Below are 13,543 nucleotides of genomic sequence, written 5' to 3' on the forward strand. Positions count from 1 at the left end.
ACTGGGCAACAAGAGAACAAAGGCAGGAAACAATTCTGTATAATATTTAATATATAATTTCTAACATATGATGTATAATGTAGTCTTGCTATTCAGCTTCCAGATGATTTCAATTGAGCCGAGTGCAGTAAAGAGATGGCCACTGAAAGCATATTAACTCGATTTCTCAAGGTGTCTTCGTTTTGATTCTTGTACTGATAGAAATACGATGTTTGGATAATATTATGTACAGTTCTTGCTGTCGAGCAGGTTAATTGTTTTTTAGAGCGTAAACAGACGCACATAACTGAACCGAACGCTCCCGTTTTCAATTTATTTTAAAATACAGCTCAACCCAGCACTTGCTAAATATCCCATCTACTATCCAATATATTGTTCCGATGGACAAATCTAGAAGCATGATATAAGCTTAATAGAGATGTTCACAAACTTTTGTAAAGACCGAATCGAATGATTTGATGTTTCCTGCAATCAAATTTTCACCAACTTTCTGACCACAGTCCAGACACAGCAGGTATTTTGGTGGAACCGAAATGCAATAGCAGAGCTGTTCCATGTATTAAATAATGTGCATTTATATTCACAGTGTTTGGCAGACACCCTTTAGGCAGACATACAATTATTTCATTAATACAACCGAGCCGTTGAGAGTAGTTAAGGCTCTGGGTTGCTGACTGGAAGCTCGTGGTAACGCACGTGGTCACAACAGCACCAGTTGCACAGCTCACAATGTACACAGGACGATGCCTTTTTTCACACTGACTTATGAAGTTTGGTGCTCCCTGTGACTGTGCATGTAGCCTTGCGCTGCCATCTGTTGGCGTGTTACAAAACTAATCTCGAAACATTTTGATACCACCTTGTGTATATTACTGATAATGTATAGAAGTTGAAGGTATTCTAGTCAATACTGTTTCTAAAATAGGTGCTGGTCAGGCTTGTCTAAAAGAATTATCTTAAAATGTCCTATTTCATTGTACTCTGGGCAGCAAGCCAAAGCTTATCCTTGAGTGCCACCACAGCAAACACATCATCTTGGAGTCTCAGTTACAAGCATGTCAACTACTCAGTGCATTTATCCCAGCAGGACTGTATCTGAATTTCAATGGCCATCTTGCTGTGCATTAGCTGGCCATATTATTAGAGCATATTGAGGTGAAATACATTGCTGTTTCTTGCTTCAGATGTTGAGTAAGTACATGCTCATACATTTATATGAAACAGACTGTGGAGCATTGAGATGGATGTTTTTTTTTTAACTGTACTACACTTTAGAATAATATTAGATCAGTTGTAATGATTTTATTAGTTGATTCTCCACATATGTTACAGTGAGAATATAAAGAGGAGGAAAACAGTCCTTGCAATTATTCTGCTGAAAAAAGACCAGCTAAATGTGGTGCCAACCTGTCAGACTCGGGAAATGCTAAAGTAGCTATTAGACTCAGCGGGGCTCTAAATGACAGTGGTGCCTACAGCTGGACTGCTGTAACTCTCACAGTGTGGGACTTTTCAAGCTGAAATAACACCCTAGTGTAAGCACATTTCAAAAGCCTGCATCTTTAGAAACGATGCGTCTAATGATAAGATTTCAAGCACAAATGACAGTTTTTATGCATTCACATTGAATAAGCCATTATTATTATATATAGACAGAAATTTGTGGACACTTGATCATAAGAGTGTCCACAATCAATAAGATCAAGCTTTTTGAACACCCCATTCCACATTTCATCTTTATTTGCCATTATAATAAGCACCACTCTTTCAGGAAGATGTTCCACTAGATTTTGAAGTGTGTTTGCGGAGATTTGTCGAAATTCATTCAGCCACAAGAGTGTTAGTAAAGTCAGCCACTGATATAGGTGGGATGAGGAGAACTGGGGTGCAGTCAGTGTTCCAAATCATCAGTTTTTTTCTAACTCATGTAAAACATATCTTCTTAGAGTTGGCTTTGTGCACTGGGGTATTATTATTATGCTGGAACAGGTACAGGTCTCCTAGTTCAAGTAAAAATAAAAAATGTAATGCTGTCACATTCAAAGGCACCCTATACAATTGTGTGCCTCCAACTTTGTTCAGACAGTTAGCTGGAAAATAGAAGAAGTGGTTGCTTAGTGGTTAAGGCTTTGGACTCCCATCACTTTGGTGATTAGTTCAAATTCCAGCCACACCAAGCTGCTACTCCTGGACCAATGAGCATGGCCCTCAACCCCACAGTTTCTCAGTTGTGTGAATAAGATAAATGTAAGTCCCTAAGCGTGTCTGCCAAATGCCGTAAATGAGAACTATATATAGCAGTAAAAATTTATTTGGTTCAGAATTGATTTTTACTATTTACAGCAGTTTGACTAAGAAAGGTACAGTATAGAACCACTCTTGTAACCAAATTAGCACTTGACTTACAACTAGGGTTGTTTCATGCACTGCAGGTGACCATTCTCAAGTGCCTTGATGCTAATTATCATGTGAGGAACTCCAAGTCGGCCAATCCTGATGCTGCGGAATGTTACCGCGTAGTCATAGCGATGAACGGGATGGAGGCAATGGCGCTGGCATCTCCCACTCCAAAAGAAAAGAACTGGGCAAGAAGAGAACCCAGAGCCTCAAGGTCTGTCATGGCCTATGCAAGAAGATCCAGAAAGTTTTGCAGGGTCCAGCAGAGCTTGACGCGTATAACCTTCATACGCATACCTCTGCAGAAGTGGAAGACGACATGTTCATCTATGGAAAAAGCCGGGAACCTTCTAGCAATGAGTCTGTTGTGACCTTGAATAAAAGTCCTTTTAAATCAAGCAGTAAATACCTGATAGGCGAGGTTGAGTTAAACAGTGAAAATACCATTAAGAGCCCATGTTCAACACCAACGAACAGCCCTGCCTCAGACTATAAAGTATTAACTAGCACAGATTTTATGGCCAAGAGAATAAACATGGAAGCTCCACAAACACCTGGGAAAGTAGAGGCAGAAGATGCAGGAAGAAGCAAGGAAAGACGTTCCAGCACTATAGTAGAACATATTTTGAAAGAGCTTCAGGGAATTAATAAAATCCAGGAGGAGATCTCAGACTTGAGGCAGTACCTAAACTCAGTGAGCGGCTCCGTTGATGAGGTGTCTTTCTGCGTGGATTCTGTGCTCATGGAAATCGAGGGGCTCTATTCGGCATGCTCAACCAGTCAGCCCTCACCTCAAAGGCTAACGGTTCATCAAAGGAGCAATCTGAATGATGTCGCAGCTAGCCCAAGACACAGAAGTCCACTATTAAAGAGGCCTGAAAATAATGAAACTCCTTTTAGTGATGTAGCAAGAAAGTCCAGAGAAGATCCTGCTGTGGTTTCCGACAACTCCAAGAACTCTCCTGGCAGAGACAATGCTTCCAATTATGCCGAACAAGATCGGGTTTATGGACAGGATTTTCCAAGTTCTAGCTCTTTGTCAGACCATAGCTTTAAAAGTATAGAGCATAATGACCGTTATCATTCAGTGGAGTCGGATCTACAAAGGGCAGGCTGGGATACCTCAGGCATACGTTTAAGTCACAGCGGAGAAGGAGGATGGAGTGAGGAGGATTGCTGCTCTTGTCAGAATAGCACTGATGATTTAAAAGACCATAGAGAACCCAATTCCTGGTGTAGGTATCATGGTGAAGCAACTCCAGGCCATTCTTCCCAAAGCAGCTCTGAGCACCTTTCATTGCTGTTTGGACACCAGTACAGCTCATTGTCCAGTTTGTCCAGCGTTGCAGACTGGAGACAACCCAGGAGACATACAGGCCTCGATACTGAATGCGATTGCACGTTGAATTGCCCCTATTCTCGTAGTTCAGGTTACCACACTATGGATGCATATGTCGACGACCTGTGCAGTGGCCCGTCCAGGAGCATTAGCTGTTCCACTATGGTGCTGACCGATTATGATGATGTTTGCCCAGATTTAAACTCGTCTTGTGAAAATTCTTTTGTGTATTCTGGAGAAAGCATAGAGAGAGGCTGGTCCAAGAAGGCTAACCCAAGCATGTCTGAAGATCATCAAACATCAGACATCAGTCATCCAAATATTGTGAGTGATGTATTAAAGGTGAACCAAGCCATGCTGACCTTTCAGTCGGCACTTCATGGAGCTATGAGAATGCTTGAAGGATCTGTTCCAAATGAACTTTTTCTGGAGGATGATTCCACTGTAGAGGGATCTGATTTGGATCAGGGAACACTGTCTAGCAATGAGACCTTAGATCAAAGCTTGGTCAAGGGACGATTTCATGAAAAATTCAACTCGCGTGACCTACAAATGGACCAAACAAATGACCCGCAAATCCTTGATTCTCAGGAATCGACATCTGGCACAGTGTCCCCTTCTTGTGAGACTGAATACTTTTCAATCGACCGTTCATCCAGTGAAGAGGAACCTTTAATAGGTCCAGAGCTTTCATGTGATCCTGGTTCTTTTGAATTCATCCCAGAGACAGGGTCAGTCGAAGGATGTCATGGGAAGTCAGGGCATAAAGAAATGACCCATCTTGACCTTAAGGGCACTGAGCCAGAATCTCTGGGGACAGTCCATGAAGCAGAAGCTGAGTTTAATAAGGGAGAGGCTCAGGTAAACTCAGGCAATGAGAACCCTGATCATTTTGACCCTCACCACCAGAAGTGCCTTGCCAATATCCAACGTGTTCTCAAAGAGCAAAGACAAAAACATAGGTTGTTTCGGAATTCTATGGAGTCGAAGCATGTTTTTTCAGAAGAAGAATTCAATCCAGGTATCATTTTCATGTAAACCTGTATATACAGTGTCTCACAAAAGTGAGTGCACCCCTCACATTTAAGCAACCATTTTATGTTCTCAAGGGACAATACTTTAGAAATGAAACTTGGATGTATTTTAAAGTAGTCAATGTGCAGTTCGTACAGCAGTACAGATTTACAGTCCTTCGAAAATAACTTAACATACAGCCATTACTGTCTAAATAACTTCCAGAAAAACATGAGTACACCCTAAGTGAACATGTTAAAACTATATGGAATGTGTCAGTATTTTGTGTGGGCACCATTGTTATCCAGCACTGCCTTAATCCTCCTGGGCATGGATTTCACCAGAGCTGCACAGGTTGTTGTTGGGATCCTCTTCCATGCCTCCATAATGACATCACAGAGCTGCTGGATGTTAAACACATGGCTTTTCTCCACCTTCCACTTGAGAAGCCCCACAGGGGCTTATAAGGGTTCGGGTCTGGAGACATACATGGCCACTCCATAACCTTCAACTTTAGCTTCCCCAGCAATGACACTAGTTGTCAACTTGTTGGCGTGTTTTTTATGTTGGAAAACTGCCATTCATCCCAGTTTCTAAAGTAAGAGCATAGTGTTCTGCTTCAGAATCTCACAGTACATGTTGAAATCCATGTTTCCCTCAATAAACCACAGGTCCCCAGTACCAGCAGCACTCATGCAGCCCCAGACCATGACGTTACCACCACCATGCTTGACTGTAGGCACAACACAATTTTCTTGGTTCTCCTCACCAGGGTGTCGCCACACATGCTGGACACCATCTGGGCCAAACAAGTTTATTTTAGTGTCATCAGACCACAGGAGTGGAACCCATCTTGGAAAACCTCTGTATGATCCTGTCCATTGTACTGTAACTCAGTTTCTGGGTGTTATTAATCTTCTTATAGACTTGGCATCTTTGTGGAGAGCAACAATTCTAATTCTCAAATCTCTTTATTATGAGGTGCATGTTGAACCTTCACCTGTCCATATGAGAGAATTGGACTCAAAGCACCACATTTTAACTGCTTTAATATAAGATAAATACAATTGTATGGTCCTGTCAAGCAGACAAAAACATGAACCTGATCAATAGGACATGTGGCTTTACATGGTTATGCTCCATACAGCTGTTATCACCTAGGGTGTACTCACTTTTGTTGAGTTATTTAGACAATAACAGCTGTATGTTGTTATTTTTAGAAGACAGTTAATCTGTACTGCTACCCAACTGCACATTGATATTCTAAAATATATCCAAGTTTCATTTCTATAATATTTTGTACCAAAATGGTTGCTGAATTGTGAGGGGTGCACTCACTTTTGTGTGATACTGTACGTCGTCAAATGTACAAACGTTTGCAGTGAACTTAACAAAGCTGTTTTGTCTTGATCTGTTTTGCAGAGGAAATCCAAGCGGTTAATCAGGTCACTTTTGGTTAATTTTCTTTATCATCAAAATTGCTTTCTATATTATTTATGTAACATTTTTAACTAAGAGCATGCTCTCTTTACTAATGCATGAAACCAGTTCAGAATTGTCCCCAGTCTCAGTGTCTGTTTCTTTTCACCATGTATTTGTTTGCAACTCTTTTCTGTGTGTTGTTTGAATAAAGTGTAAGATTTTTGTCATCCACACATTCTTGGAGGAGACACAGAGAACAGCTGTGTTTGTTTTTACTTATGAAAGTGGTGAAACTCAACCAGTCATGCATCCATCATATATATTAGTCTTAATTAGCTTGTTTTTTGGTTGCTTTAGACCATCTTATGGCATTAATATTAATCAGAATTTTTTTCTGGATTAAATAGGGTCAGGAGAATGGTGGCAATTCCAGACATGACTGGGTCAAAGCAGGGTAAGTTCTCTTCATTTTTCTCCCCTAGAGGTCGCAATGTTGTAAATGAGTTTATATCATCAGATAATGTTACAGTCCTTGTTAAAAATGTGTAAAACCCCTATTTCAGACATAATTGCAAAGCACTGAACTATATAATGGTAGCCATGTTGGTTACTTTCACCCAGAGCAAGTCTTTAACATTCCCTGCTCCTAAACAACCTCAAACCATTAAGCTTCCACCTCAGTGTTTGATTTGTGATCACTCTTCTGTTCTCAGTCTTACACAAGTTCTTTTATTAGAGACACAAATGTCACATTTGGACTTTCTTTCAGTCTTTTATGGTCCAATTCTTTTGTATTTTTTCTTTGTAATTAATGTTATTTTTTATTTTTTTCCCTTTTGAGAGGAAAAATACATATAATTATCAAGGCAAAAATACTTTTTGAACCAATAAGACACGTCAACACAAAGATTGTGTCATATCCAAAAAACAAACAAACAAAAAAGATTACCGCTGGTCATGGGGAAAAAAATCATATATTCAAGTTTATACAAATGCTTTTTCCTCATTTTGTCAGCAACTATATACATGCATATGGGAAGCTATTGTCTGAAGGTTTTTCTATCACATGTACACCAGTCAGGCGTAACGTTGACATTATAACATTATGACTGGTGAATGGAATAACACTGTTTATCTCTTCATCATGGCACCTGTTCATGGGTGGGATTTGTTTATTATGCAGCAAGTGAACATTTTGTCCTCAAAGTTGATGTTAGAAACAGGTAAAATGGGCGAGCGTAAGGATTTAGGCGAGTTTGACAAATTGAGACGTCTAGACGTCTGGGTCAGAGCATCTCCAAAACTGCAGCTCTTGTGGGATGTTCCTGGTCTGCAGTGGTCAGTATCTATCAAAGGAGCTCCAATGAAGGAACAGTGGTGATTAATGCACGTGGGGAGCGAAGGCTGGTCTGTGTGGTCCGATCCAACAGATGAGCTCCTGTAGCTCAAACTGCTGAAGAAGTTGATACTGTTAATGAACAATGAGTCACGACTGTTTCGGCAGCAAAAGGGGACCAACACAATATTAGGCAGGTGGTCATAATGTTATGCCTGATCGGTGTATATACTGTATTCTGTCTATCCACTCATCCACTGTAGGTCAACTCAACATCAAAAGTCATGCTAAAATGCTCATCATATAAATATTTTGTCCATGCACATGTTTTAAATCTTCGATCTTTGGTGCTATCCACAGAAGTGGGAGTGGCCTGTTTGGGATTGACAGCATGCCAGACTTGCGGAAGAGGAAACCAATCCCTCTCGTCAGTGACGTGGTAGGTGCTCATCTTCCGAATACAATAATTTTAATCAGTCCGTGAATTAGAATTAAGATTAAAAGTCATGACTTCATGCCTGTTAGAGACACTATTGTAAGATTTGTTTGTCTGGAAGGTTTTTTTTTGTTTTTTACAATTATTAAAAGTCTTGCCAGATACACTTTATGAACAAAAAGGTTTGTGGACACCTGACCATAACATTAATATTTGCTTTTTGAACATTCCATTCTACATTTGCTCTTTATAATGAGCTCCACGCTTTTGGGAAGATGTGCCATTAGATTTTGTGTACATTTTGCTCATTCCGCCACAAGGGTGTTGAATTAAGGGGCTGGTGTAGGTGAGAAGGTGAGGAGGCCTGGAGTGCATTCAGCATTCACATTCATTATTCAATAAGGTTGGCACTCTATAGCAGAAGATCTTCATAGGGCTGGCTTTTTGCACACGGTCATGCTGGAGCAGGTTTGGGTTTTCAATTAAAAGTGAAGGAATCAAAAGCATCTTATACAATTGTGTTGCCTGCAAATGTGTGGTAACAGTTTGAGGAACAACCACATATGGCTGGGAATGTCAGGCGTCAAAACCCTTTTGCTCATATAGTGTAGTAACATTCATTCATACATTTTGCATACTGTTTAAAACATTGTCCTGCAGCGATCAGTGCACCTGTAAATACATTAAATGTAAATAGAAGTAAATGTGGAAGAATTTTTGATGAATTTTTTTTTTTTTTTTTCAATAAACTTTTCTTGAATGCATTCACTCATTGTATCCAGGCTATGGTAAGTTTAAAAAGCAGATCGATCCACTCTAGCTGTTGTTTGTTCAATAGGAATGGGTCGTACTGACTTTGCGAATCAGTATTCTTCCATTCCGGCAATCGTAAAATACGATTATTAAAGAGTCTCTCCCCTGTTGTAGCTTCACTCCTTCTTCATATTGAACGCGAAAAAACTTTTGCTTCCTCATACTCGGGCATGATGAGATATCTGCCATGCAAATGAGATCTCCCTGTTTGTCCATGGAAATCTCTCCATGTGATGTTTGTTTTTATGTATTTGCACAATAGAGTGATTGTTCCTCCGTCGACCTGCCAGTAGTTTTTACGTTGTGTTACATGCCCAGCCATGTAGCACGCCATTAGGCACTACTTATACAATTCCACCTCCGGTTGAATTGTTGATGAGTCGTAGTTTATGCATTTACCAGTGATGCTCAGGTTCTATCCTCAACCCCTTCAACCTTCTTACTCGATTGAATTTCCCACCTCACTCGTTTTTTTTTATTATTATTTTTTTATTATTGCACATAGTTATGATGTAGCTACGTTTTGCAATGAAACATTATCTGACTATATTGGAATGTAATTGTCGTTCTCCATGAAACAGGCGCTGGTTCAAGCCAGAAAAGCTGGTATTGTATCTGCTATGGCTTCCCGTGCTTCCGTTAAAGACGAGGAGCTGGTGAGTAGGATGCTACTTTTTTTTATTTTGTGAGATCTTTTTCCACCAATGAGGTCCTGGTAATGGTTTATTATAACACCATCTTTGGGCAACTTTGGAGAAACAATTGTAAAGTTTTAGGAAAAAGAAAAAAAAAAAGTTTTCGAAATACCTTTAATAAATTATTTTTATTTAGTAACTTTCACAGAAAAATCGATAAATAATCAAACTCAACCGACAGTAAATAAAAATCCGAATGCTACACAATATAACTTTATTAAGCAAAATAATTGTTTTAAATTGTACATTAAATTTACATTTTTGAATGTCGATGTCCGTTTATTTCCAAAGCCCAATTTAGTAATAAAAGTAATAAAAGTAGAACAACATAAAAAAAAAACACCGAATACATTGAGTTCTATAATCAGAGCACATCTAAGCGAAAGTAAAAACTGTTCCACAGTTTTGGTGCAGCTACTAAAAACGATTCGATTCTTTCTTAATGTTGAACTTGCATTTGGAACGTTCAACAATCTCTGATTGTTTCAGGCAGAGAAAGAACGCTCTTGTTTGTAATTAAATTTCTATTGTTCAACAGTCAAAACTTTGTACATCACCACAGTATACAGTATTCACCTGTGACACTATTGTTTATTATGCATTTTATATATGTAATGTGTGTGTGTGTGTGTGTGTGTATATATATATATATATATATATATATATATATATATATATATATATATATATATATATATATATATATATATATAAGATTAGATTAGATTCAACTTTATGGTCATTGTGCAGGGTACATGTACAGAGCCAATGAAATGCAGTTAGCATCTAACCAGAAGTGCATAGATAGCTTATTTACAGTGGCAGTGTAATAAATAAGGGTATGAGGTTATACAGAAGATGTAGTAATATGTACATGTAACTGAATAAGGGTATATATAGTGTGGTTTTTATATAAGTATGATACAGATACAGTATGAAGTGGTATGACAGATATAGCACAAATATATGTACAAAAGGAATGTCTATATATATATATATATATATATATATATATATATATATATATATATATATATATATATATAATATATGCACACAAACAGCCACCAAACCCCAAACACACACCCTACCAGGAAGTTCATATTTACAACGAAACAGAACAGGTTGGAGACCATTTGGCCATAGTAGAAGGTCTGATATGATTTCCCTTTGTTACGATAACCATACCGATTCTACGTTTCGTGTGGCAGGCAAACATAGCATTGTATGCACAAACCGGCGCTCATCCACCGTATACATATATACTGCATAGTTTATACAGTACAAGACTGTAAACTGCTCCGTTTTTATAAATTACACAGTACATTACCCCATACTGGTCACCATTCTTTAAGACTTCTGTGTAGGCAAGGTCATGTCTTGAATTGTGATATTTGAATTGTGAAGTTACGATGGGGTCATAGGAACACATCAGTGTAATATATATTATATATACATTATAATATATATTGTCCATTTTTTTTAAAAATTGTAATCTAATTAGGAGAATCTTAAAAAGCAATTCTCTAGCAGACTAGAGGCAATTAATAGCCTTTAAAATCAGGGTCATATGATAATGCTTGTGTGCACCTATCAACGAAAGAGAGCGATAGTTTAGACCTACATTGAGGGTAATCAGTTTGGTTCAAAATAAAGGCATGATTTACCTTTCGGAAAACTTTCAACTAACGCCAGGGTTTCAGTTGCACCAGAAGCATCGGTTGTAAAAGGTCAATCATAATAAATAATTAATAAATAATTACTAATAAACAATACAATAAATAATGACATGTTCAAATTAACTTAAATAACTTAACTGATTCTTCCATTATGGGATTGAATAAATGAAATAAATTCACAATAATTGCAATTATTTAATTCAGGAACTTTATGAATTATGTTACTAATATAAGTATGTAACATGCACACGTTATTTGCCTATTAAATGTTGCCTAATATTCTCTTTAATGTTTGTGGGTTAAAATTGTGCTGTTGAATTGCTTTGGGTTACTATTTTTAGATTATGATAATTTGGGACGTTAAGGCTCTCTTACCTCTCGCCTGCAGAAGAACCATGTGTATAAGAAAACTCTGCAGGCTCTGATCTACCCGATCTCCTGCACGACGCCACATAAGTTCGAGATCTGGACAGCGACGACTCCGACGTACTGCTATGAGTGCGAAGGGCTGCTGTGGGGTATCGCACGCCAGGGCATGAGATGTACCGAGTGTGGGGTCAAATGTCACGAAAAGTGTCAGGAGCTCCTCAACGCAGACTGCCTGCAGCGTGAGTTCAGACGAACACATCCAAAATAGCTTAGAGTTCTTGAAGATTAAAAATGAGATTTTCTGAAGGAAAAATAAAACTTGATAACTAGATGATAAAAGACAGGTGTGGGTCAGGAAACAAAATATCGACATTTTGGGGTCCATGACCAGGAAACTCCTCAGACCTAAATCATATTGAGAACTTGTTGATGGAGTAATCGTTTCTCAGCAGGCAGGTGGATAAACAAAACCATTAATTCTGACAAACTCTGAGCGTTGATTATGCAGGAATGGCCTGCCACCAGTCAGGATGTGGCCCAGAAGTTGATTGACAGAATGCAAGGGCGAATTGCAAAGGTCTTAAACAAGAAGGGTTAAACACTGGAAATGTTGACTCTTTACAATAAACTTAATGAGGTTGCCAATAAAAGCCTTTGTCGCCATAATCATGCTTCAGTATACCATAGTGACATCTGACAAAAAAGATCTGAAGCACCGAAGCAGCAGGATTCGTGAAAAATGTATATTTGTGTCATTCTCAAAACTGGCCATGACTGTATAAAGGGCAACTTCTCACCTTTACTGGGTTGGTTACTGACACAGATTTTGAGTTTAGTGATGCAAAACATATTATTTGGACACCTGACTATGTGGTGGTTCTTCAAACTGTTCCCACAAAGTTGAAGGCACACAATTGTGTAGAAAGTCTTTGGATTTAGTAGAATGAAATTCTTCCTTCACTTCAGCTACGAGTCCCAAACCTGTTCCGAAGCTCCATTAAGATATGCTTCACATAGTTCGGAGTGGAAGATCTTCTGCTACATCAGTATCGGACTCAACTTACACCCTTGTGGCTGATTGAATCTCACGGGTATCCACAAGAACACGCCAAAATCGAGTGGCGCATCTTCCCAGAAGAGTGGAGGTTATTGTAAGAGCGAATGGAGACTAAATGTGGAACGAGATGTTCAAAAATCTTAGTCAGGTGTCCACAAACATTGTTCTATATTGTGTATGTAGCAATTAGATTCCTTATATTAGACACATCTAATCCAAAGACACTCTATACAATTGTGTTGCCTTCAGTTTTGTGATAACAGTTTGGTGAAGAGCAACATGTGGATGTGTAGTTATATTTGCCATTAAATAAGTAATAAACTCGCAAAATCTATTAATAGCTGTGTGATGGTTTAACAAGATATAGAGCCAGTCTGAAAATGTATTTGCATAAAATATTAATAAGACGGTTGCAGTTTGCATTCGAACCAAACATCCGTAAAGGGAAAAAAATCCACCGCGAACATACGACACTTTATAATCAACAGGCATCCAAGATTTCTTTTTTCATGATGTTTTAGAATTTATCGACAGTTTTTAACGTCAGACTGTACATTACCCACAATTCCATTCAGGCTTACAGAGGACCAGTGTTTCCCATGTAATATGCGTGTTTAAACCAAAATAAAAAATTCCTCCTGTCTCATTAACCACAGGCGCGGCCGAGAAAAGCTCGAAACACGGTGCCGAAGATCGCACGCAGAACATCATCATGGCCATGAAGGACCGCATGAAGATCAGGGAGAGGAACAAACCTGAGATCTTCGAGCTTATCAGGGACGTGTTCATGATCAGCAAAACGGTTCACGCACAGCAGATGAAGACCATCAAGCAGAGCGTTCTGGACGGGACCTCCAAGTGGTCGGCCAAGATCAACATTACCGGTATGAACTCTTCAGGCCTTATCGAAGGAACTTCCTAGTATGTTGGAAAACATTTGGAGAAAAGTAACACTGACACATGATTTCATGCATTGAAATTAATTG

General features: G+C 38.8%; 1 protein-coding gene across 5 annotated transcripts in view; it reads left to right on the forward strand.

The window, feature by feature from the left end:
- The window catches only part of unc13bb (unc-13 homolog Bb (C. elegans)), a 34,120-nt gene that overhangs the window by 396 nt on the left and 20,181 nt on the right, over positions 1 to 13,543 (forward strand). For 3 of the 5 annotated variants that reach the window (XM_046861822.1, XM_046861823.1, XM_046861824.1), the window contains exons 2-9: positions 2,433 to 4,757; positions 6,173 to 6,195; positions 6,580 to 6,626; positions 7,869 to 7,947; positions 8,727 to 8,732; positions 9,339 to 9,413; positions 11,520 to 11,739; positions 13,214 to 13,441. In XM_046861822.1, the coding sequence (XP_046717778.1) occupies positions 2,507 to 4,757; positions 6,173 to 6,195; positions 6,580 to 6,626; positions 7,869 to 7,947; positions 8,727 to 8,732; positions 9,339 to 9,413; positions 11,520 to 11,739; positions 13,214 to 13,441 (2,929 nt within the window). In that variant the 5' untranslated portion in view covers positions 2,433 to 2,506. The remainder of the gene's footprint in view (positions 1 to 2,432; positions 4,758 to 6,172; positions 6,196 to 6,579; positions 6,627 to 7,868; positions 7,948 to 8,726; positions 8,733 to 9,338; positions 9,414 to 11,519; positions 11,740 to 13,213; positions 13,442 to 13,543) is intronic. The other 2 variants (XM_046861825.1, XM_046861826.1) reach the window with 1 other exon arrangement.

This window comes from Silurus meridionalis, chromosome 11 (assembly GCF_014805685.1).
Source record: "Silurus meridionalis isolate SWU-2019-XX chromosome 11, ASM1480568v1, whole genome shotgun sequence".
Lineage (NCBI taxonomy): Eukaryota > Metazoa > Chordata > Actinopteri > Siluriformes > Siluridae > Silurus > Silurus meridionalis.